This window comes from Mobula hypostoma, chromosome 19 (assembly GCF_963921235.1).
Source record: "Mobula hypostoma chromosome 19, sMobHyp1.1, whole genome shotgun sequence".
Lineage (NCBI taxonomy): Eukaryota > Metazoa > Chordata > Chondrichthyes > Myliobatiformes > Myliobatidae > Mobula > Mobula hypostoma.
The window spans coordinates 27,198,294-27,223,942 of record NC_086115.1 but is presented as its reverse complement, the minus strand read 5'-3'; the positions used below and the strand labels follow the sequence as shown (position 1 = coordinate 27,223,942).

Sequence of the window (25,649 nt, the reverse complement as noted above, 5' to 3'; positions counted from 1 at the left end):
AATTGCTTTTAATTTGCCACCTGAGCCCCATGTTCTGATGTTTCTTTGTCCAAAACCTTTTAGAGAACTCAGTCCTCGCTTTTTGGAAATTACTACAAACATAGAAAATCAAATGGTAAAAATGGAGATGGTAATTTGATGCAGACTCTGTATAGACCAAAGAATGCAAGATTGACTCAAATTAAGTCTGAGGTTTAGGGCACAATATGGGTTCAATAAGTCCGCCTTAAGGAGAGGGGAGACATTTACATGGGGTACAGACTCAAACAAAGTCTGGGAAGGGGTTATTGGAGATGGTCTTTAAACTTGGCATCATGTGGATATTACTTTTCTGTTCAGTCAAAATTAACAAACTTTTTTCAGCTGATTTAACTGTAAAGAGATGTTTAAGATTGCACAAATTTGAGCTGATTGCACATATAGATTATATAACTGGAGGATAAGTTGTCTGAAGTCAATGTGAAGGCTCAATTCCTCATTAAGACAATTGAAAATGGATTCACTATCTGTAGGTGCAGGTTCAATACAAATAGAGAAAAAAGTGATTTTCAGTGTAGTTTAGAGGGTAAATAGACTAGCTTAGATGGGAATCTTGATCAGCATGAACCAGTTCACGCAAAGGGCTTATTTTGATACTGTGTAATCTGAAAGATCACTATGTATATTATGGTTCGTTAATGTCCTTCAGGAAATAAATGTACCAAATTTACTCAGACTATATGTGATTCCATTCAGGGACAATTGGGGATGGGAACTAAATACCAACCTTGCCAGCATCACCAGGAAAATTGAATAAATTACAGATGTTGAGTTAAGCTGCCTTGTCTTTGATTCACTTTACATTTTCTGACATCTTGCTGACAGTGTAGTAAGCTACACTACTGTGTATTGAATAGTACTGCATCCAGGTTGTTTTGATTGGTAGATGGGTTAAATGATTAGACAGTGGCAAGAGATGAAATGTATAGTCTTTTCATTACCATCAATTTTTGCAGACACCTGTAACTTGAACTATAGAGCAAGTTTGCTATGTGCAGTAAAAGATGGAGGTTCAATTCTTTTCCAACCATTTAGTAAGAAAGAGCAAACAATTCAAATGGAAATAAACAATCTAAACATATTATAGCGACTGCTCTATTCTTATGAAGGTTAAGTTATATTAATTGCATAAAAATCACTTTCAGGGAGAAACAAGGGGAAACAATGCAACCTTCTGCAAAAGATAACAGTGGCAGTCACGGTTCTCCCATCAGTGGGAAACTGGAAGGCATTTTCTTCAGCTGCAATACCGAGTTCAACACTGGAAAACCTCCACATGATTCACCTTATGGCAGGTATCGCTATCAGATCCCTGCTAGCAAACTCTTCAACGAAGACACAAACCTCTACTTTGGAGATTTTTATTGTATGTATACAGCTTACCACTATATCATCCTGGTTATTGCACCTGTGGGGTCAGCAGGAGACGAATTCTGCAAGCAACGACTTCCTCAGCTAAATATCGCAGACAACAAATTCCTGACGTGCACTGAGGAGGATGGTAGGCTGGTTTATCATCATGTTCAGGATGCCATTTTAGAAATAATCTACACTGACCCTGTGGATCTCTCTCTCGGTACCGTGGCTGAGATTAGTGGCCATCAGTTGATGAGTCTGTCCACAGCCAATGCAAAAAAAGATCCTAGCTGCAAGACCTGTAATATTAGTGTTGGGCGTTAACAGTGTACAATTACACACTCTTGACATTATTATAGTTTTCATTGTGTATTCCATTCTCCCCCTTGAAGCATATTATGCAGCTTTTCATCAAAAACTTACAGCTAGTTGTTTTATTTACTGAAATATGTAAATGTATGTTTCTTGTGAGATATTTGGTAAAAGTTGTTGCAAAGTTCTAAAAAAAAAGCTAATAAACACAAATCTCTGCTTTCGAAAGTTATGACAATACTTTGCTATAAAAGAAGATAATTAATGTTATGTGCTCTCTTGCAAAGCAAAGATATTAGCTAAGTAGTGTTCTAAAAGAGATATTTAACAAGAATAAACTACCACCAAATGGAACAAGCATTAAGGTGTGTTTGCAGCATGACCTATCTTGCAGGAGAAATACAGTCTCTGACACTAATTACCAGTAAAGTTAACAGTTTAAAAATATTTTAAATTGCTGTATTTGAAGAAAATAAACAATACAATAGAAAAATATTTGTATTTGTACTCTTCAAAGATTTACAGTGCAGTGTATGATTACTACATTTTGTAGTAATTTGACAGTTATGAAAAATTAAATGCTTGTAAAATGCAATTATCATCTCTTATTTATTACATTCCAACACTAACTTCATGTATATCATTAACTATTATTCTTCTTACAAACATAGCTATTGTTTAATAAATACCTAACTGCAACAAAATACATATATTGGCATTGTGTTAAACAAACAATAATTTATGATCTCTTTCTTTAAAAAATGCATAAACAATTTGTATCAGTGAACAGGGTTCCCAGAGAAAGGGATGGACAGATGTTTACTAAACAACTTTTAAATTTTAATTAAGAATGGCAACTTATCACTGCATTTAAAACTTTCCTTACACATCAGATTTTTAAACTGATGTGATAAGTAACTTGAATTGTAGATTGTGGTTTAAATTGTACAACTGAAGCTGAATCATAACATTGCCAATATGATTTTGAATCAATGCTCCCATCCAAGGATTAAATTTTGCTTTGTGGTGCTTCAGATAACTTGAACCAAGCAAGGAAATTCATGATTAGTCCCACTTGACAGAGAAGTTCCAATTCAGCAATAAGTATTTTGGTAGACTATTCACATATTATAAAGATTTAACTTTCCTCTACATTCATTTGACTTTGCAAATTAAATGCAAATCAAATTCAGTTCAAATAAGCATTAAAAAGGCTTCAAACATATATTTGATACACATTGAATAGACATTCATATTTTGTATGGTAGCACTTTTGAATGATAAAAATTCCACTTCATGGTTTTGACACCTACAAGAGCAAAGAGGCACTTAGCTTTTTTTAATTTAAAAAAAGCCAGTTTCAAGCCAACGAAAGACAAGGTTAAGGAAATTGTTTTGAAAGGATGTATAAATAGGAATCAGCAGGACACTAAATTTAACCAATTTAATCTATGTGCACAACAGCTCAGCTTTCGATAAAGCCAAGTGGAAAGGGTGCAACAGCTGCATTCATTGAAAGATTTAAAGCTAAGTTAAGCAATTATTAAACATAAGAAAGAATCTAACACTGTCTGCCATTAGTTGGATCTGCCTTTGCAAATTCTTTTTACAATTTTCTTCTACATAAATCAGATTTATATGCTAGTGAGGTTGACTGGCAGTAATCAATTTTTACCTTTAAAAATTACTCAGACGGAAATGGGACAAAATTTTCTACCATGAATTTTGTTCCCATCATCTGTGTAAATAAAGCAATTTAAATATTTTAATAGTGAGCTAAATAATATGATATCCTTTTATGAAACTAATAGTTGAGTAGTGCAAACAACTGATTTGGATATTTGATATTTTCTTAGCACTTGTTGAATGGGGGGAAAATTTGGCTATAGGAGAAAAAGGTAAATACAATTTACATTGATGTAAATGAGCTCATCTAATTTTGTTTGAGTTTTGTTTATTAAAATAGAGTAATTTTAAATCCTTAATAGCAGAATTAATTTTAGTAGTTACTGAATCTTTTTGAAACTGAAATGAGAAATACATCCAAGTTCCTGACAAATAATAAGTCTGGAGACATAGGTTAACCAGATACAAAAACAGTTCTGAGGTGGAAATAGTCATTTAAACTGGTCAAACCTTCCCTTGCAAACTAATGCAAACCTGTAAAATGCATACTTGGAACCTGCTGCAGGCAATGCCAGATTTAGCAGGTAGGTAACTGGGGAACTGCCTAGTTTGCTACTCAGCAGAAGGACCAGAATTATTGATTATATGAAGGTCTGTGATATATACGTGTTCAAAACATTAGACATGGGATACGATTTATGCTGATGGACATGAAGTGAATATTGGGGTGACCCCAGTAAAAAGGGATAAGAATGCAAGGCTCAGCTAATAGTTTTACATTCCTGCCAGAAAATAATGGAATTCATTATTAAGATTACCTGTAAAAACACTAACCTGAACAACAGACACTGAATTTTTGAAATTCTGTAACAAATTAGCGTACTAAGTGGATTGAAGAAAACCTTGTTTCAATGGGTTATTTCCAAAAACCATTAGACAAAAACCTAAATGAAAAGTTGTGACTTAAGGTAGCAACTTCCTAGGTCTAAAACTAGAAATTAGTGAGAAATTCCTGAAGAAGGAAACAGCTGTTATACATTTGGAGAGGAACTTAAGAGTGGGTAATCGCTCTATTATAAGAATTATTATTTGCAACAGTGGCATTTCAAATTTATGATGCCTATTGCAGTCAAATTAATGGATATTATGTAACCATGGAGAGAGCAGAACATGAGACAACCAAGGAGCCAGCTTCAAAAAAAATATAAATCACTTGAAGTTCTTTGGAATAATGAACTAAGATAGGGCAGTGCAGTTAGTGTAACACTTTATAGCGCCAGTCACCCAGGTTCAATTCCTGCCACTGTCTATAAGGAGTTGGTACGTTAGCCACATGTCCGCATGGGTTCCTTCCCACATTCCAAAGAAGTAAGGGGTCAGTATGTTAATTGGTCACATAGGTGCAATTGGATGGCACGATCTCATTGGGCCAGAAGGGCCTATTACAGTCCAAATAAGATTGTCCAAATGTCCTTCCTTGTCCACATAAATCTTGTGGGAAAACCAGTATTTCAAAATGCAATGGTTGAAAGGATTGATTGGGACATTTTCAATGCATCATACCATAATGCACAAAAAACTAATAAAGCACTGTAGGAACATTATGCATGCAGACATATTACAGTCTCAGAATATCACTACTTGTGAAAATTATGAAAGTTACAAAACTTTACAAATATTTTTAGTGTACTATCCAAAAATATAAATGAAAACACAGTTAATAAACGGTATAAAGATAAGGCAATCCCAGGTCATTAGTTGATCAAAAATGATTAAAGGAATTGCATCTTCACCGTGTTTTAAATGGTCTTGAGAAAAATGATCGTGCCCAGACAATTGTAAATCCACTTTGAATTTTTTTCATTGTCAAGCAATGATAATATTTGTATTTAAACCACAAACTACTTAATATGATATAAATTGAAAATCAAAAAAATGAGTAATAGGCAGGCTTTTATAACTGTACATGACTTTTCAGTCCAGGTTGATACAAATAAAGTGCTATGGAGTCTCAAACAGAGACCATCAATAATTGTGTTTGTTCTAAACACATCTCCTACCAAAAATGAATTCATATATTGTTTATCAATGTCAAAAAAGGTCTATTTAATAAAATTCTCAAAGCTAGCTGCTCAAAAATACTGGTGCATCTTATAACACTTTGTCTTTTGTAACAGTGACTTTGATTAGTTGCTCAACAACGTCTGTGTTCATTTTTGCTGTCACTGTTGGGATATAGGGATGTCAGTAATTAGTAAGGTGCAGCCAAGAGTTTCTATGGCACAAACACAAGCTTGAAACATCCAGGAGCTTTAAAGAGGTTTGAATAACTTCCTCTGTTTGTTGCAAGGACAAGAAAATAGTCTTCAAAAATTTTCTGTTTTCTAAGAACTCAGTAGATTTTTTGAGCCATCAAGTTTCGTGATAAGAACCTCCAACAATCGAAGCTTGGCCTTTATATGCTTGTACTCATTGTACTCTTCAGCCATTGGTATGCGATCTTCTTTCTGGACATTCCTACAGGAAAGATTGGTGTACAATTTACTATTTACAGAAAATATAATATGGTTCATAGAAGTTCTAGAATGAGTGTGTGAATTTGCCATTACAATTTTTCCCCAAACACAGCTGCAGGTGTCAGCTGTATTAAGCAACTAAGTCAAACAGAGTTAATGCGCCACTTCATTTGGAGTTAACCTAATTATTGGCCAGCATTCCAGAGGCAAAGGAACAAATATACCCAAAATAAAACAATGCGCTGTTAATTCTTACCATCCCTTATGCAAGTTTTACTTATAGGCTGCTGTTGACTAATGATATTTCACAGGGATTGGTGTTGGGGCCGCTTCTTTTTGTGTTATGGTAATGATTTGAATGATGGAATTGATAGCTTTGTGGCCAAGTTTGTGACGACACAAGATAGGTGGAGGGGCAGGCAGTGTTGAGGAAGCAGGGTGCCTGCAGTGAGACTTAGATAGATTAGGAGAATAGGCAAAGTAGTGGCAGATGGAATATAGTATATATAGAGAAGTGTATGGTTATGCACTTAAAGGTGCAGACGTTTCTAAAACAGAGACAATTCAGAAATCGGGGTGTAAATGAACTTGAGTCCAAGTGCAGGATTCCCTAAAGGTTAACTTGCAGGTTATGTTGGTGGGATAAGAAAGGCAAATGCAATATTAGCATTCATTTCAAGTCAAGTAGAATATAAGAGGAAGGATGTAATACTGTGGCTTTATAAGGCATTAGTCAGACCACACATCGAGTATGGTGTGCTGTTTTGGGCCCTTTCTCTAATAAAAGATGTGCTGGCGTTGGACAGTGTCCAGAGGAGGTTCATAAAAATGATTCTGGGATTGAAACAGTTTATATCTGAGGAGCATTTGATGGCTTGGGGCTGGTACTCGCTGGAGTTTAGAAGAATGAGAGGGAAATTCTGAAACCTATTGAATACTCAAAGGCCTAGAGTGGATGTTTCCTATACTGGATGTTTCCTACCACAGTCTCAGAATACAGGGACGCCCTTTTAGAACAGAGATGAGGAGGAATTTCTTTTTGGAGGGTGGTGAATCTGGAATTCTTTGCCACAGGTGGCTATGGAGGCCACATCATTGGGTTTATTTAAAGTGGAGATTGATAGATTCTTGATTAGTAAAAGCATCAAAGAAGGCAGGAGAATCAGGTTGAGGGATAGTAAATCAGCTATGGTGGAATGGACTGATTAGCATAATTCTGCTCCTATATCATATGGTCTCATCTAGCTATTGAAACAGGAGAAAATGTTAAGAACAGTTCCAAGTATTTTCAGAAAATAATCTCTTTCTGGATTTGTAATTAGCATAATTTCTAATATAGTGACTTTGAAAATCATGCAGTTCAAACAAATAATTTATCCCTATCTATCCTGTCAGTTACTTTTGTTCATTGCAAGTGCACAGTTAAATGGAACTGCCTTGGTGTGGGGCAAGATATTGTGCTTCCAGATTTGTCTTGTTGCTGAATTATTTTTTAAATTTTGCTGGTCTTGACAGATTAGATGGAAAGATACAGGGTTGGCATGGAGTAGTAGGCATGTGGGGTTAAGGAAACATGGTTGTCCCAAACAGGGAAAGGAAAGAACAGTAAGACAAATGACAAAATGGTTATGTAGCTGACATTTTCTATACCAATAGAATGAGAGAAAGGAATGGGTGAAATTACTTCACTGATGCTTAAAAGATAATGGACCTAAAAGACTTGTATTCCTCTGTTGGAAGTATATCCAAGCAATAATGTGAGTGTATAAATAGGACTAAAGAAAAGGAAAAAGGTGCAAGTTGAGTGGTATGATACATGTGTGCCTGGTACAGAGTGGTGCAACTTGTGTGTGCGAAGCATGTGCACATGTACTGCATGGGAGCAAAGCATTTTGTATCTTGAATATAACTGATCACGGAATCCATTGATTAATTAGTAATTGCTAGCTTGTTTCATTGATAATGCTTAATTAACAATATCCTCAAAATTTCCCTTCATTAAATGAATGATTTGACTGCTTTATTAGAAATACAGAATTGCACATTTAACTTCCTGGCCTAATTTACCTTCCTGTTTGTTTGTAGAATTGATCTTCGAACTCTCTGAGAGTTTTACGGAGTTTCTTTTTCTCTGCTCTAGTTTCACGAAGGTGTTCCAACAGTTCAGGCCTGTATGAATAATGAAAATATTTATGATATATGGCACTGCAGGTTGTGTAATTATGAATTTGCATAATTAATGACAGGGTAAAGGGGTACAAAGTCCCCAATAAAGGAATGCTGTTCATTCATAAATCACTAAGGTTATCAAAAAGTAGTCTTCAGTCAATAAAGCAATTTTCTAGTGAAGTCATTTTTGTAAAATAGGATAAACTACCAATTTGTGCACAGCAAGATCCCACAAACCGCAATGAGATAATAAGTAGGTCTTTTCCTTTTTAGCATTATTAGTTGAGAGAGAAATATTGCTCAAGGCCTCGAGAACATCAACCTGAAATAAATATTCTGATCAGTGGTATACACTTTAAGGTTTAATTCCAGAGACAGCAGAACTGTTAATATAGGTGCAGCCTATTTTACAAAGGAGGGGGGGTCATGGAGTTTTGTATTCTTATTCCTAGAAAACACAATTTTCTATATGACAAGACCATAATACCATCCACACATGCATCAAGAAATTAGAGTTGAAAAAATTGTTGATCTTTTCTCCCCCACCATAACTTCCAGGAGAGCAAATTTTATTCTGTATCTCAAATCTTTGGCTTGCGATTTATGAATTCTGTCAGGTCAAATTTCTGTAATTGAATGACACTTCCTCGAGTCCTTTTTTAAAATAAATGACTTGGATGAGGAAGTGGAAGGGGTGGGTTAGTAAGTTTGCAGATGACACAAAGGTCGATGGAGTTGTGAATAATGTAGAAAGTTGTCATAGGTTACAACAGGCTACTGACGGGATGTAGAGCTGGGCTGAGAAGTGGCAGATAGAGATCAACCCAGGAAAGTGTGAAGTGATTCATTTTGGAAGGTCAAATTTGAAGGCAGAATATAGGATTGATACCAGGATTCTTGGCAGTGTGAAGGGACAGAGGCATTCCACGTCCATAGATTCCCCAAAGTTGCCGAGCAAGTTGATGGAGTTGTTAAGGTGTATGGTGTGATGGCCTTCTTTAGTCGGGGATTGACATCAAGAGCGCAAGGTAATGCTGCAGCTCTATAAAACCCTGATTAGAACACACTTGAAATATCGTGTTCAGTTCAAAAACATAAATAAATAAAATTACATACATGACAGCCGACAGTCTGTTAAACTTCCAGCTGATAATGGCTTATACGAACTTAGCTGTGACAGAACAAAATTTGAGCACTAAATTCCCAGCAACCCATTAATCAACCCAGTCAATGTAATTTGATTAGAACCATTCAAGCAAAACAGAGGCCTTCAAAAGCTTCCAAACTCACATGGAAGCTTCATGTAAATTGGACAATGAACTTGTAAGTTGCCTTGTGTCCTTCTTTTCTTCCAGGGGGATAAATCCTGGCTCACGATCTTCATCTCGATGACCTACATTATCTACAAATTCTTGGAATGGAAAATCAGCTGCTGGTCTGCAAGATGTTTCATTGCCCTTCAGGATGGTTTCTTCATCAGAACCTTCTTCTTCCTACAGAAGTGAAATTACCAGCTTTATTACACCCCACAATCATGCCATATAGAAGACAGCCAATAACTACACAGCTTTAAAGTAAGATGACTGAAAGTCTTTACTTAGCATTGTTTATTGTGTTAGATAGTTAGTGGCTACTGATAATTGGCACTCCATTGTCAGAACCTGCAGGGGTCATGTTGGGGTGTTCACAAAAATCAAAAATGATATGCAGATGCTTAAAATCTGAAACTAAACCAGAAAATGTTAGAGATAGTCAGCAGGTCAGGCCGCATCTGTGGAAAAAGTAACATTTCACGTTGTAGACCCTTCATCAAAACTGAATAGGAGAAAAAGCTGCTGAGGCAAAATGGTGTGGGAGGTGATATCTCTCCACAGCTTACCAAGCTTTGTTCATCCCCTTCTCACTTCAGACAAAGAGTGTTTGAGCTGAAACAATAACTCTTTGCTTCCCACAGATGCGATCTCATCTGCTGAGTATTTCCAGCATTTTGTGCTATGGATGGGACTTTTGACTTAACTCAAATCTGACAAAGTTGATGAGAATCTCCTTGGATTAGAAGAATTCCATGTGACCATGTGAAATGAGTTTATGGGCCAGTTAGAACTGGGCCTGAACCCCCAGCCTATCACCAGCTGCCCCATTCAAGTTCAAGAGGGTTGGTGATATGTAGAATTAAAACATCATCCTGATGCATGAGAGGAATCTTGAGAGTCTGGCCTGGAGTAGTACTTGTTCCATTTAAGTAGTATCATTCATTTATACCCAATTATCAGCTCATTCAAGCTGATACCCTTTGTGCCAAAAGGCTCCCAGAGAGGTTCCTATTATACACATTCTGTAAACGTTTCATCCATAACTCAGCTCTCAACATTCTAAATCATTCCAATGTGTCCATAGTCTAGGTACTCACTGATCTACATCAATTACAACCACAAACAATTAGCTGAAGAAACTTGGTGGGCTGAGCAGCACCTGTATGGGTGGGGTTCTGAGGAATTCCTTGCCTCCCCGTCCCCAATAGATGCTGCTCAATGTACTGAGTTCCTCCAGAATTGTTCTAGGTTCCAGAACTGTTGTTCTAAGTTCCAGAATCTCCAGCCTCATATGTTTCTGCTGATTCCAAGTTTGACTATCCTTATCTTTAAATTGCCCCTCTCTGCCGAGTGATCTTACCTTCCCTATCTTTGGAAACCCTACCGCCTATCAACCCTCTGAAATGTCATTTTTTTTTCAATTCATACCCCTGTGTGGTACCACAGTAACATTTTTTATATTTCAGCTTCAACTTTGGCCACTTCCTTCATCCATTACTGCTGAACATGCTTTCAGCCACTTAAGGCCCTAGCTTTGTGTTGTTCCTAAGAGTCTTTGCCTACTTCTATGGTCAAATATTTGACCCAATGACCTGCTCTTTCAATTATTATCAATAAAAAAAATCTTAAAAAGCCTAGAAACAAACATTATATGAACTTGTAATGTTGTTTGCATTAAAGCCTTTCTTGTTAGTCAGGTACACTATCCGTGGTAGAATAAAATACCACATATACAAAGAACAATGATTAGGGAAATCGCTCCACTCAGCCATACTGATGTTCTTCGACTTTGCAACAAAAAACCAATAACATTCAATAATTCTTTATTCATTCCTTGTAATTGTTGAATAATTTACTTTTTTTGTTGCACTCTGACCAACACACTACAGCAAAATCCTAATACAGTGGATTCTGGTTAATAGGGCCATCAGTTAAGCCGGGCAGCAGCTTATTTAGGACAACTTTTAAAGAACAAACACTTATTGAGAAAATAGCCAGGATTTTCCCTTTATTTATTTGGGACATTATGCCACTTAATTGGGACAGGAGAATGTTGCCAAACACTTAGTAATTAGCATTAGTCACAAGCGCTTGTTGTGGCCATTGAACACTATACTGTGCTTAGTTTTTAAATAGCATCAGTTTGTGTTCAAAAAGTAGTGACTTTTGTCACTGATAATTGGTGGGAAATAAGCAGTAAGATAATTCAGAACTGTTTTGCTCACTACATTTTCAAGCATTCAGGCTTGGAGATGCAAGAAACAGCCAGGAATGAAAATGAAACGATTTCACTACTTCAAGAAGTTTTGAACTATAAAGAATTTGAAGAATTCAAAGAATAATCATCTTGAATGTTACAATGAAGACAAACATTTGGAGGATGCATTCATCATAAGCATTGTTTGATGGCAGTCCACTATCTGCACTGGTGTCTGCGCTGAGTTAGTTCACTTACAGTCATATGGCTGCCTATAGTGGATGAATTCCTCCGTCGATAACCAATAGGAAATAATACTCAATTGTTAGTGGTCGAATTTGTTCTGTATTTCACTTAAATAGTCAGTTAAATGATAGTTTGTCTTTTTTTTAATACCTTTTTAACCCAAATCCTCAGCTTTGCCTGTTGCTTGGCGGCCGGGGCCGGGGTCGAAGCGCACAGCAGAAATGGTGCTTGGTGCTCGGTGTCGGAGGGCTGATTGGAGGCTCGAAGTTTTCGGATGGACTCAGAGTCGGATTGTGGTCGAGTGCTCCCAGGAAGCTGCATCGGCAAGTTTGCGGCGCTGGAAGCTCATGGCAGGGAGAGTTTCTCCCTTCTACCGTCTGCGTGAGATGTTGGGGCTATCGGGACTTTAAGACTTTTTTTTACCGTGCCCATGGTCTGCTCTTATCAAATTACGGTATTGCTTTGCACTGTTTTAACTATATGTTACAATTATGTGGTTTTTGTCAGTTTTAGTCTTGGTCTGTCTTGTGTTTCTGTGATATCATACCGGAGGAACATTGTATCATTTTTTAATGCACGCATTTCTAAATGACAATAAGCGAGGACTGAGTGTCCTCATAATCTAATTTCCATGAAACTTCGGCTAATTGGGACAACTGCTTAATTGGGCCAAAATGTACTGGTCCTGATATGTCGCAATTAACTAGAATCCCATGCACATGTAGATGCATATATGGTGAATAAAGTTGATTCTTGATTGCTTTACTTACAATAGTGGGAATTGTAGCTACAGGTGAGAGAAGCTGCCGTATGCTTCGGTATCTGTCATAGAGTGGCTTCATGAGCAATCTTTCCTGCTTTGATACCTATCCAAATAAACACAGAGGTTTAGCAAACTCAGATCTTCGGTAACTCTTCAACCAAGGAACACTACATCTACATCAATTGGTAGGAGGCAGTGCTCAGGAAGAAGGGGTTGAGACTCAGGATGGAGGAGGAGGAAAACAGAAGGGTTGAGTAGGGATGGTGTACAAGGGGAGAAGGAGCATACAGAGAAATCTGTTTATATGAGGAGTAGTAGTTCTGTACAGAGGGAGGAGAAAGGGGACAGGGCTGGGATGGAAGGAATTGAAGATAGTCTCAGTAGAATAGTGTTTGAGAAGCGGGGACAGCAGCTGTTCCCGGGACATGACTTTCCATTTCAGGACATCAGAGATGCCCTCCCATTCCCATTCTCATTCCAACATGTCAGTCCATGGTCTCCTCTTGTGCCAAGATGAGGCCACCCTCAGGGTAGAGAAGTAACATATTCCAGCAAAACACACAAAATGCTGGTGGAACGCAGCAGGCCAGGCAGCATCCATAGGAAGAAGCACAGTCGATGTTTCGGGCAGAGACCTTGGATCTCCTCCTCCTTCCCTTTCTCCTCTCCTATCAGATTCTTTCTTCCCCAGCCCTTGACCTTTTCCACCCACCAGGCTTCACCTATCACCTTCCAGCTATCCTCCCTTCCCTCCCCTCTCCTTTTTATTCTGGCAGCTTCCCCCTTCTCAGTCCTGAAGAAAGACCTCGACCCAAAACGTCGACTGTTTGTTGCCCTTTGGAGGGGAGTAAACAGTCAATGTCTTGGACTCAAACAACAGGAATTCTGCAGATGCTGGAAATTCAAGCAACATACATCAAAGTTGCTGGTGAACGCAGCAGGCCAAGCAGCATCTATAGGAAGAGGCGCAGTCGACGTTTCAGGCGAACTGCGCCTGACGAAGGGTCTCGGCCTGAAACGTCGACTGCGCCTCTTCCTATAGATGCTGCTTGGCCTGCTGCGTTCACCAGCAACTTTGATGTATAATGTCTTGGACTGAGGCCCTTCATCGGGATACAGGCAATATTGTATGTTGACCTTATCTAACCTCTGTTGTTCTTGTGTCATTTCCTGTGCTAGATACTGTCAATTGGTTTGGTCAGGCTATTAAAATAGCTATCATTTTATTCAAAGTTGAAATACCTTAACATCTTCTGGAAGGCCAAGCATTTCCTGCTTTTCTTTTAACTTCTTCATCACTATTTGTACAGTCTCTTCCACACTTGGCTTCTGCTGCAGTTCTGAGGCATGCTGATTGTTCTCTTTGTCAGATAGAAGACTGCTTCGATGTCTGTGCCGCCTATTATTCTCCTCCTCAGAGATTTTTAGTTTCAGTTCTATGAAACCAGACATAAAAATACTAGCAATGAATAATAACATTGTACAATTAGTGCTTCAGTAAATTATCCCAAACCACTTCAAAACAACATTATCAGACAAATGTTGTCATTATGACGTTCACCCTTGAAGATCTTTTGTAGAAATAACATATGCTGCTTTGCAAGATGATTTTGTACATATGTTTCTGGTTGAATTGAAAATTTTAACTTTAAAGTAGATTGTTTGGTGAGACTAATAGATGAATGGTAAAGGTTACAAGCTAGTCAGGACCAGATGTCATCAGCCATTACTGTCTGGTTTGGCACAATATCTTCTCACAATATACAAAAACTGCAGTAAACTATTAGGTTAGCAGAAAAGGTCATTGGCTGCTGTCTACCATCACTGCAGGACTTGTGTGTATCCCGGACAAAGAAGTGGGCAGGAAAATTCATTGTGGACACTACCTACCCCACAAACAGCCTTCCCTAAAAGCTTCCTTCTGGAAAGCGTTATAGCTTGTAAAACAAAAACTTCACGCCACCTTAAAGTTCTTTCCCCCAGACAGTTAATCTGATCAACCATTCTAGTTATACCATCCCCATCCCCTCTATTTGTCCTCTGTCACTGCACTCCACTGTAAACACTTGAAACTACTTTTTATAATGCTGTTGACATTGTAAATACATGCTGCTATTCATATATTAATGAACATTTTATTCCATGTCTGTACTTTAACCCCTGACTTTATCTATATAGCCAGGGGTTAATAAATTCCTCATGCATTTAAGTGTATAGTGCAAATAAAGTTAATCCTTGATTTTTGATGTGTTGATGAACCATCCCTGCTCCTTCTGCAGTCTGTTTGTTGAAGATCTGTTGGGATCAGTAACTGAAGCTGCAGCTCATTTGAGGTTGGCCTGTGGGCATGAATGACTCAGAGATTCAATTTATAGATGAGCCAGAATTTCTACTGTGATCCTGAATGACATTCTACCCAGAGCCAACTCTGCTAAAAATAGGTTAACTGATCTTCCAGCAAGTTTGCTGTTTGCAAAATGAAATGGTTTAACCCCATTGTCTCATGTTTTTCAGTGTGGGCAAAATGCAATGTAACAGTTTATAAGAAAACTAACTTTTAATATCCACTTCCCTGGCTTAAGCAAGAGAACTGTAGCAGAATGGTTGCAACAGGGAAAATTGCCATTTGGCCCATCAATTCTAGCTCAGTACAGGTACAATCCAGCAAGATCCACTGTCTCCCTCTCCCCAAAGATGCACACCTTCCTTGAACACTACAATAGAATCTGCCTCAACTACTAACCACCTCAAATGAACCTGCAAACTTTAACCACTTACTGCGTCAAAATATTTTTCTTTATTTGGTTTTTGAACATTTGCCTTCAATCTCCATCTCCCAGTTGTTAAACTCAGTCAGCTGCACCCTCAGTCTCCTCTGCCTGCACTCTTCACAACCTTAACCACTCATATTGGATTCCCTTCCTTTATTCTGAGAAAATCTCATCTGCATCCTCTCCAAAGCCTTTACATTCTAAATGTGGCAGCAATCTGGACTCGACTCAACCTGTTACTGCAACAGTGGTTTATAAAGGCTCATCATGACTCGAGTACTGTTGTGCTTTAGTTGTCAATTTATAAAGCCTAATTTCTCAAACTGCTCTGTTACATTTAACATTTTATCTATTATCCCAGACCTCTCTGCTTTACAACTTTTAGTATTGTGCCCTCTGATTTCTACCATTTCTTCCAACTAAATTGTAACGTTTCAGATTTCTCAGTATTAGCTTTCATCTGTCACCAATCTGCACATATTTATCTTTTTAAATTCTATTACTATTTTCTTCACATTTCACCAAGCACCCATGTTATGTATGGTTTGAAAATTTAGAATTTGTGTCTTGTATACACAAGTTCTACTCATTTGTAATATACTAAGAGAAGCAGTGGTCCTTGTACTGATCCCTGGGAAACACAGCACACTTCCCTCTTTTCACTACGCTGTTTCCAGTTACTTGGCTAACTTTCTATCCATGACACTACAATTTATTTTATTCCATAACCTATAATATGGATCACATGCCCATTATGTGGCACCTTTGGAATTCTATATGTACAATTAACCATATTTTCCTCAATGACCATCCCTCTTGCAAAGAACTCTGGAAGATAATTTGCTTTGACAAATTCTTCCTAGATTTCTCTGATTCATCCACACTTGTCCAAGTGACAGCTAACACTGTTCTTGATAGCTTCTCAAAACTCCCCCATCACCAAGATTAATGTAGCTGGTCTGTAGTTACTGGGTCTGTACCTACACCTTCTCTTTACACAAAGGTATACCATTTGTGTCTTTCCTGTCCTCAGGCACTACTCTTGAATCTATATTTGCCTGGAAAATTATGGTCAGGTCCTCTGTAAATTTCCTTCCTCACTTCCCATAACAACCTGTGTCTATTCCACCTGGAATGGATATTGTATCCATTACATGTGGCTAGTTCATCCAGTATCTACACTTCAAATTTTTAGCTCTTCCAAAATTTAACTACAGCTTTCCTTAAGATTCTATCCTTGACGAAAACTGATTTGAAGTACCAAATGGGTACCTCAGCCATGCCCTTGACTTCATGGGCAAGTTTCCTTTTTGTCATTTCATCACTCTCCTTTCCTCACAAAATCTTTTATCCTTCTACAGGTTTATTTTATGTATTTAATATAAGTTTTCATTGTATCTTTTCATTATGACAATAAAGTCAACATTGCAACTTGATAGGATGGTTAAGAAGACATATGTTGTATTGGTCTTCATTAGGAACCATGAGGAAACACAGCAGCTCTATAAAACTCTGGTTAGACCACACTTAGAGTGTTTTGTTCAATTCTGGCTCTTCTTTCTGATCTATTTCACTTTATCTTCTTGGTGCTCTTCACAGTTCTAGTTTTAATTTCCCCACCCTGCTCATTCATGAGCATTTACCTAGAGTGTAACACAAATATATATCTCCATGAATACCTATTATTACATTACAGTTTTGCCTGGCAAGTTTTGACTTCATTTTTCTGGGATTGATCTGTTCTCATCCCATTGAAAGTGGCATTTCTCCAACTAACTATATTTACCTTACCATTGCTATTCTAAACATTCTGATGTTATGAGTCCTGTGTCCTAGATGTTCCCCAGTGATATTCCCTCCATTTGCAATTACTTGAATATTTTCCAGATCTAAGCAACTGTTCTGATCCATGAAGTTTGGCTGAACCCACTTCAGCAAAAGGCACAAACAGCCACTCCTGCTCTTTGCTCCTTGGGTGTTGTTATTGTAGTCTAATTGTTGACTATCAGTACGGGTATAAAGATTACACTATAGATTAACCAAAACAATGTGTATACTGTATATGCATAGGCCAAAGTAGATTACTGAAAGAGAGTCTTTAACCTTTGGTACTTCAAGATCTAAAAGCATCCAATAAATAACTAGATAGATTATCGCTCTGCTTTGGAATGGAACTTTTTGATAATGCGACAACAACAAACAGCTACTCATAACCCAGATGATTTTGCTTTTTATGTGCTGTGTGACTAGTCAGCTTTCTCAAGCTTTTTAAAAGATTTGGTACGAATGGTAATTTTCTAAGAATGGAATGTTGCATCGGTTTGCTGCTAAGATCTCTGCAGAAATTTGCACTTGGTATAGTGCCACCTGGTGTCAGGTAAATAACCTCTTCCTAGAATGCCATTAGACAAAGGAGATGGTTATTGACTTCAGTAAAACCTGCACCACTCACATCCCTCTTCACATCAGCGGCACAGCAGTGGAAACTCTTCAAACTCTTGAGAGTGCACATCTCGCACAATCTCTCATGGTCCCAGAACACATCCTTTGCAGTCAGAAAGCTCACCAATGCCTTTACTTTCTGAGGAGGCTGATTAGAGTTGGACTATCCACATCAACACTCACAACCTTCTACAGATGGACAGTGGAGAGGATCCTAGCAAGCTGCATCACCAGGTCATACTGGAAAGCACTGCTGTGGACAGGAGGGTTCCACAGCGGGTAGTTAAAACTGTCGAACACATCACTGGCACCAGCCTACCCACCATCAAGGGCATGTACACAGAAAGGTGCTGGAAAGAGGCCAGCTACATCATGAAGGATCCCACCCACCCTGCTCATGGGCTGTTTGTCCCACTCCCATCAGGGAAGAGGCTACGCAGCATCCACGTCAGGACCACCAGACTCAAAAACAGTTACTTCCCTGAAGTCGTCAGGCTGACCAACACCTCCACCCATTAACCCACCCCACCACCCCTCATCACCACTACATACACATCACCTAGAGTTAATTTATGTAGTCTATGAATATAATAGTTACCTGTACATTGCATTTTATAGGATTACTTTTATATTTATATTTATTGTGTTCTTTTTATTTATTGTGTTTTTTAATGCTGCATCGGATCTGGAGTAACAATCATTTCGTTCTCCTTTACACTTGCGTACTGAAGAGCGACAATAAACAATCTGGAATCTTGATGTATTGAACCTCACCACTGAAAGTTACTGGTTCACAAACTGCATGCAACCACATTAAGTCTGTAAACTTCCGTACCTTTTAACTGCTTACGGGCCCTCGTTAGGTCATTCATCCACTTCAAGACTTCTGGATCAGCAACTTTATCACTATGGGAGGGCTAAAAACGTAACAATTGGGAGTTATCCTAAAGTTCTTAATTATGTGCTCTATGTAATACACAGACTTCTTTTAACAGACTTAAGGACTGTTAAACATTTGCTGAAACATGGTGAAATTATATAAATGGCTGTAATGATTAAGACTGTGTGGCTAAGCACAGCTCCTGTGCCATATTTAAATTTGCTGACAGCACCATTGTCGTTGGCCAAATCAAGGGTGGTGACAAATCAACATATAGGAGGGAGAGTGAAAATCTGGCTGAGTGGTGCCGTGACAACAACCTCTCAATATCAGCACGACCAAGAAGCACGATCTGGAGGAAGAAACTGAAGATCTATGAGCCAGTCCTCATCAAGGCGTCAGAGGTGGAGAGGTCAGCAAATTTAAATTCCTTGGCATTATCATTTCGGCGAATCTATCCTGGGTCCAGTATATAAATGCCATTACAAAGAAAGCACAGCAGTGTTTCCACTTCCTTAGAAGTTTGCAAAGATTCAGTATGTCATGTAAAACTTCCAATAGGTTTCAATAGGTACATTTAATGTCAGAGAAATATATACAATATACATCCAGAAATTCTTTTTTTTTCTCTGCATACATCGACAAAAACAGAGGAGTGCCCCAAACATTTATAAACTTCTACAGCTGTGCGGTGGAGAGTATATTTGACTGGTTGCATCAAGGCCTGGTACGGAAACACCAATGCTCTTAAATGGAAAAGCCTACAAGAAGAAGTGGATACAGCCCAGTCCATCATCGGTAAAGCCCTCCCCACCATTGAATACATCTACACGGAGCACTGTTGCAGGAAAGCAGCATCCAATATCAAGGATCCCATCATCCAGACCATGCTCTCCTCTTGCTGTTGCCATCAGGAAGGAGATACAGAAGCCTCAGGACCCACACACCAGGTTCAAAAACAGTTATTACCCCTCAACCATCAGGCTCTTGAAACAGAGTGGATAATTTTACTCAGCCCAACACTGAACTGTTCCAACAACCAATGAACTCACTTTCAAGCACTCTTCATTTTATGTTCTTGATATTTATTGCTTATTTATTATTATTTTATCTTTATTTTTGCAGTTGTCTTTTGCACGTTGTTTGTCAGTCTTGTGTAGTCCTTCATTGATTCTATTGGGTTATTTTTTGGTATTTACTGTGAATGCCCATAAGAAAATAAACTTCAAGGTTGTATATGGTGACCCTAAATTTGCTTTGAACTTTGGAAGGGATAATCTCACAAGTAAGACGAATTATATAAATCTCTTAAAGAGGCAGCTTTTACACAATTTATCCATAGGTCTTCTTTCTTACTTGATTCTACGAAGTCAGAGTCTCATCAATTCTATTCAAGAAAAAAATGTAAAGTTCTGCTCTGTATTAAATTTCACAGTGAGCACCTTCAAATTCACATTTGGGAAAATCAGATCTTCACGGAAATATTCTCAGGTCTGAGCATCTCTCAAAGGTGTGAAACATTACTCAAAGAATAGGATAGTAACAAGATATAGGAATATAGAGACACAGAAGTGTGCAGACAGTTTAATGTGGTTAAGTGTGAAGTTGCTTTTTTTTGAAAAATAAAGGGAAACAATATTAGTTTTGTGGTACAATATTTAAATTAATAAGAATGAGAAATCCCTGTGGCTTGCAGAAAAAGCTGAAGACTAAGCAGGCATACTGGTTCCCTCAACTTTGAGGAAACATGGAATTTTTTTAAAAAGCAGGAAATGGTGCTAGGCCTTTATATTCTACCCCAGCAGGAGTACTACAGACAGTTGTGGGCACCAAAGTTTTGGAATGAAGTCAATGTGTTAGGAAGTACAGAGAGAATTCAGAAGAACTCTACTGTACATGAGTGACTTCAGTGATGCCGAGAGACAAGAGAAGCTGAGTTTATTGTCCTCAGCCTCTGAGAAGATTTGCCAAGGTTTTCAAAAATCCTGGAAGAGTTTGATACAGATTTGTTAAGGACAAACTAACAGAGGGATGATAAGAAGAGAACACAGATTTAAGATTAGCGAAAGCAGCAGCACAATACAAAATTGACAGTGGGAAAGAACGTTGTTGATGGAACGGACCATGAACCCATGAACACTGCCTCAACTTTTTGCACAAATTTTTTTTTAATATTTCTTATTGTAGCACTGAACTTCAGCTGCAAAACAACAGATCTCACCTCATACATCAGTGATAATAAACCTGATTCTGATGGTAAAGGCGCTGGGGGAAAGATACGCAGTGAACGATAATAGCAGGGAATGCTCTTTCTAAAAGTCAGTGCATTCAGCAATTGTTTTCAAAAGGGAATTTGATATATTTAAGGGGAGAGATTTAAAGGCCTAAGGAAAAGAGCAGGGAATGTATAGCTCTGACAAAGAGTCAGTGAAAACGTATTGAGTCAAATGGCCTCTTCCATCACTTTATCACTCTATGACTTTGTGTACTGATTTTCTTTCAATAGTCAGTAAAAAAAAAGATTTTTAATCAGACTCATCCATTTGAAAGCCACCTTTTCACCACTACTGGGTTTACACAAATACTTTGGGTATTGCATCCCCAAAATTATTATTAAATCTAATTTATTTTTAAAATCACATACCCGATATTTCTTCTCTTGCTCAAATTTTTCTTCATACTTCCGGATTTTCTTTCTCAGGTTCTGGATCTGTTTGGTTAGTTGCATAACCAACACTGGACCATTTTCAGTCTCAGAATTAACTAATGAAGAGTTTCTTGGCCTTTAGAGAACAGTAAAATAAAGGGGAAATGCTTGGTCAGAGGTTAGGAGTACTCTTCATGCATACTCAAATATCCTTGTCACCAATTTGCTCATAATCAAACAAAATAATAAACATCTTTTCAATATGTTCTGCATACAGGAGCAAACTGGTTGTTTCACAAATGACTATTGGACACAGGCTAATTTTTTTTTGAGAGATACAGTCCTTTTAGCCCAATGAGCCTTTGCTGCCCAATTACACCCATGTGATCAATTAACCAACACCTTTGAAATGTGGGAGGAAACCCAAGTGCCTGGGGAAAATGTAAGAACTCCTAACAGACAGCAGCAGGAATTAAACCCCAAATGCTGGTACTGTAAAGTGTTATGCAAATGTGTCACTCATTTGGTTTCACTCGTTTAGAGGAGGCCACATTGTGTATATTCAATGCAGTAGACCGGGATGGCAGAGGTGCAGGAGATCCTCTGCCTTATCTGGACGAAATGTTTAGTTCCTGGGGAAGGTGACAGGGCATCCTTTGGTTCCAATGAGACGTGCCAGGAAAAAGGGAAAGGTGAAGGGAATGGGGAAGGATGAGGGGACTAAGGCGTAGAAGATGGGGGAGGGGGGGAGAAAATGTGTATCAAAAACAAAGGGGGGGTGGATTACGTGCTTGGTGGTAGAGCTGGCAGAGGATGATGTGATGGACACAGAGAGGTGACCATGGAACAGAAAAGGGCAAAGGCACAGCAGATCAAGCAGCAACTATACAAACAGAGGCACATTTCAGGTCTGGGCTCCTTCATCAGAAGTGTTCTAACCAAAGGATATGGACCTGAAATGTCAACTGTTTTGTTCTTTATCGATTGGTGGGGAACTGAAGGCAAAGCTTTAATGACATTCAGGATGAAGTAAGAAGCTGCAACACAAGAATCACACAGAAACAATAGCAGTGTCCTTAGCATACTTTTGAGGACATGCATAAGTAAATTTCTGGGCAGAGAAAGGAAACTAGAAAAAACTTGCTTAAACATAGCGAGTAGTTATGATCCCAGTGAATCACCCACAAAAGAAGAAACAGAAGCAATCATTGCCTTCCAAAGAGAACCAAGCGGAACTGGAGAAAAATTATTTACAAGGTCAAAGCAGCAGGTGAAAATAACCAACCAACATGTTCAACACAAATCCAACAGAAACTCCAAGGGTTGAATGTGCAACAATTCTATAAAAGAATGTCACCAAAAGAGAAATGAGTCATTACAAGAAAAAAAAACACATTCTAAAGAAGCAGGGAAGTGCGAGACCATTGTGTTCATCAATGGAGCTGCCAATGACCTTTTAAAACAGAGAAAATGCGTCCTGGGAAAAGTGAGGTTGTGTCTACAATCTGTTAACAAATTACTGGAATCCAAATGACCTTTGATCGAGCATGTGTGAGGTACCTGGAGGTTGTGTGAGGATCATTCTGAATGGGTTTCCTAGAAACTGAGTGGAATAAGCTCAAACTTCATTAAATCAGCTGACTGCACTAAAATGCTCAAGCAAGTTTCAAACTAACGTTTCTATCTCCGGACTGTAAAAATAGAAAACTGAACGTGTGATGTGTCAAAGGCGGATTAAGCAGGTTGCTGACAGTGAGTTTATGTCAAAAGGAGGATTTCAAGCCAAGCAGGCCTTGAGCAATGAGCTGAACAGACCTAAAGCTGCTCACGATGCTTGAGGAAATCAGTGCTGAGGTCAGTCATACTGCAGCTGGAAAGACAGCTTTCAACACCCACACTAGAGACAAGGCACAAGAAGAACTACTCAAATGGCAAAAAAAATCTGCAGATGCTGGAAATCAAAGCAATACACACAAAATGCTGGAGGAACCCAATAGGTCAGGCAGCATCTATGGAAAAGAGTAAACAGTCGACATATTGGGCCAAGACCCTTTATTAGGACTCAAATTAAAGTTGAGAACAAGGAATTAGAAGACTGCCGACATACTCATTACCTGACAGGACTTGCAGGGTTGTAACCTAGGACCATGACAGTTCTCCGAGTTGTTATCTCCCTGTGCTGCATGTGAGTGGGGCAAGAAATGCAGTTTAATATGAGTGGTTAAAGAGCTAGTGCAGGGTGGAGGGGGTTGTTGGGCTTCAGGGTTGTTGTTGGACCATTCAGGAGATGTGGGACCTATACAAGGATGGGTTCCATGTAAACTGGTGGACAACCAATACCCTCACAGAGGGCTTGCTAGTGCTACTCAAGAGTGTTTAAACCAGTGTGGCAGGGATTATTTGGCCTTTGGCAAAGTAAATAAAAATCAGAGTAAATTTATTATCGAACTACATACAGTATATGTAACCATATACTACCCTGAGATTAATTTTCTTGCAGGCATTTACAGGAAAATAAAGAGATATAATAGAATTTAAGAAAATCTATACATAAACAAAGACTGACAAGCAACCAATATGATAAAATAAATGAACAAATAAAGGAATGAAAAAATGAACAAACAAACAAAATGGAGAACAAGTTGTAGAGTCCTTGAAAGTGAGTAAATAGGTTGTGAAATCAATTCAGAGGTGAGGAATATAAAGGAAGGAGTAAAGCAGGGAATCAGGAGAGCTAAAAGGGGCCATGAAATGTCCTTGGCAAGTAGATTGAAAGAGAATCCTCAGGCATTTTATACTGTGCATAGCTATAAAGTAAGGTAGCCAAGTCCCCAGGGCCTGATAGGATCTACCTCGGGTTATTGAGAGAGGCAAGAGAGGAAATTGCTGGTGCCTTGACAGAGATTTTGTATCTTCTTTAGTCACAGGTGAAGTCCTGGAAGAGTGGAGAATATCCAGTGTTGTTTCTTTATTTAAGAAGGGAAATAGGATAAACCTGGAAATGATAGGATGTTGAGCCTTAGACCAGGGGTCTGAGTTGGGATCAGGTTCATTATCACTGGCATGGCAAGAACTTTGTTTTGCAGCAGCAGTACAGTGTAATACATAAAAACGTTAGTGAGTTACAATAAGAAATACATGTAAATAAATAAATACTGCAAGAAAAGGATCAAATTGTAAGATCGTGTCCTTGGATTCAGAAATCTGATGGTAGAGGGGAAGAAGCTGTCCCTAAAGTGTCTTCAGGCTCCCGTCACTCCTCCCTGACAGTGGTAATGAGAAGTTGTTATAAGTGGGCAGGACGTTATTGAAGATTCTATGGGATAGGATTCACTCACAACTGGAAAAGCACCGGTTTATTAGGGATAGTATTAGAGTCATTATTTGAAGGATGAACTGTACTTCTCGTGGGGGGGGGCAGTGTAAATGGTTTAGTCACAGAGTAATAACTTAGAAGGACTCTAGATCTATACAAGAGTAATCTAGCCATCCTCATGCCATTCCCATCTTTTCACAGCCCACAAATACATCCCTTTCACATGGTTATCCAATTCCCTTCCGAACACAATTGTTTAATCTGCCACCAGTGAAACCCCTGGCTGAGCATACCAAATTCCACCAGGTTATTGGAAGGCTTATCAGATGTGGAGAGGTGGTCTTCGTATTAAGCTGAGGATCTATGACTTAACTATATTGTACCAAGGAAGATTTCTCTTCAATATAGCATTACTACTCATGAACAATAATAGACAAGTACTTAGGTGACAATTCTGATGATATGTAAGTGCTTTGACTTGATTTCATGGACGATCTGGTGCATACATTGTAGGGTGTCTGACATATCATCTACCTAGATGAATGTATCAGGTCTCTTTCCAACTGCATGACTTTATGCTATAATTGCTAGATTAGAAATGCGATTGACGACAAATTGAAGGCTATTAATATGTTCCTAACTGTCCAAAAAGATTGATGGAATTATCATATGTACCAGAATAATGAGAAAAACATTAATATTAAAGTAAAGATTCTCTTCGTGTTCGACCCTTTTGGAAACTGCTGTTTCACTGCCTGATTTGGCACTACACTGGGAACAAATTGTGCTGCTACTTAGACGGCAAAATTATTTAAAAGAGCACTAGATTCAGATTGATTGTTTTCCGGCAAAACCCAGCCTGAACACTGGTGAGTAAGTTACTGGTAAACAAGTGCTCTCCATTATTACACTGATGTCCAAGTGCAGACTGATGGAATTGATGTCTGGCCAGATGTCAAGCCCAGAGGTAGTGTAAGCTGATAAGTGTGGATGAAGATTTCCACAGCAGACTTAAGGCAGCGTTGAGGTACTAGAAGTCGGCGGTCTTCATCATAA

General features: G+C 38.5%; 2 protein-coding genes across 7 annotated transcripts in view; one reads left to right on the top strand and one right to left on the bottom strand.

Annotated features, from left to right (window-relative positions):
- Window positions 1–5,691, top strand: part of phyhiplb (phytanoyl-CoA 2-hydroxylase interacting protein-like b) — an 84,080-nt gene extending 78,389 nt beyond the window's left edge. For all 4 annotated transcript variants that reach the window (XM_063071582.1, XM_063071584.1, XM_063071583.1 and 1 more), the window contains exon 6: window positions 1,185–5,691. In XM_063071582.1, coding sequence (XP_062927652.1) covers window positions 1,185–1,719 — 535 coding nt within the window. In that variant the 3' untranslated portion in view covers window positions 1,720–5,691. The remainder of the gene's footprint in view (window positions 1–1,184) is intronic.
- The window catches only part of fam13c (family with sequence similarity 13 member C), a 125,523-nt gene continuing 102,171 nt past the window's right edge, over window positions 2,298–25,649 (bottom strand). For all 3 annotated transcript variants that reach the window (XM_063071581.1, XM_063071580.1, XM_063071578.1), the window contains 7 exons: window positions 21,275–21,413; window positions 18,586–18,667; window positions 13,780–13,973; window positions 12,545–12,640; window positions 9,309–9,511; window positions 7,917–8,018; window positions 2,298–5,850 (listed from right to left, as the gene is read on the bottom strand). In XM_063071581.1, the coding sequence (XP_062927651.1) occupies window positions 5,718–5,850; window positions 7,917–8,018; window positions 9,309–9,511; window positions 12,545–12,640; window positions 13,780–13,973; window positions 18,586–18,667; window positions 21,275–21,413 (949 nt within the window). In that variant the 3' untranslated portion in view covers window positions 2,298–5,717. The remainder of the gene's footprint in view (window positions 5,851–7,916; window positions 8,019–9,308; window positions 9,512–12,544; window positions 12,641–13,779; window positions 13,974–18,585; window positions 18,668–21,274; window positions 21,414–25,649) is intronic.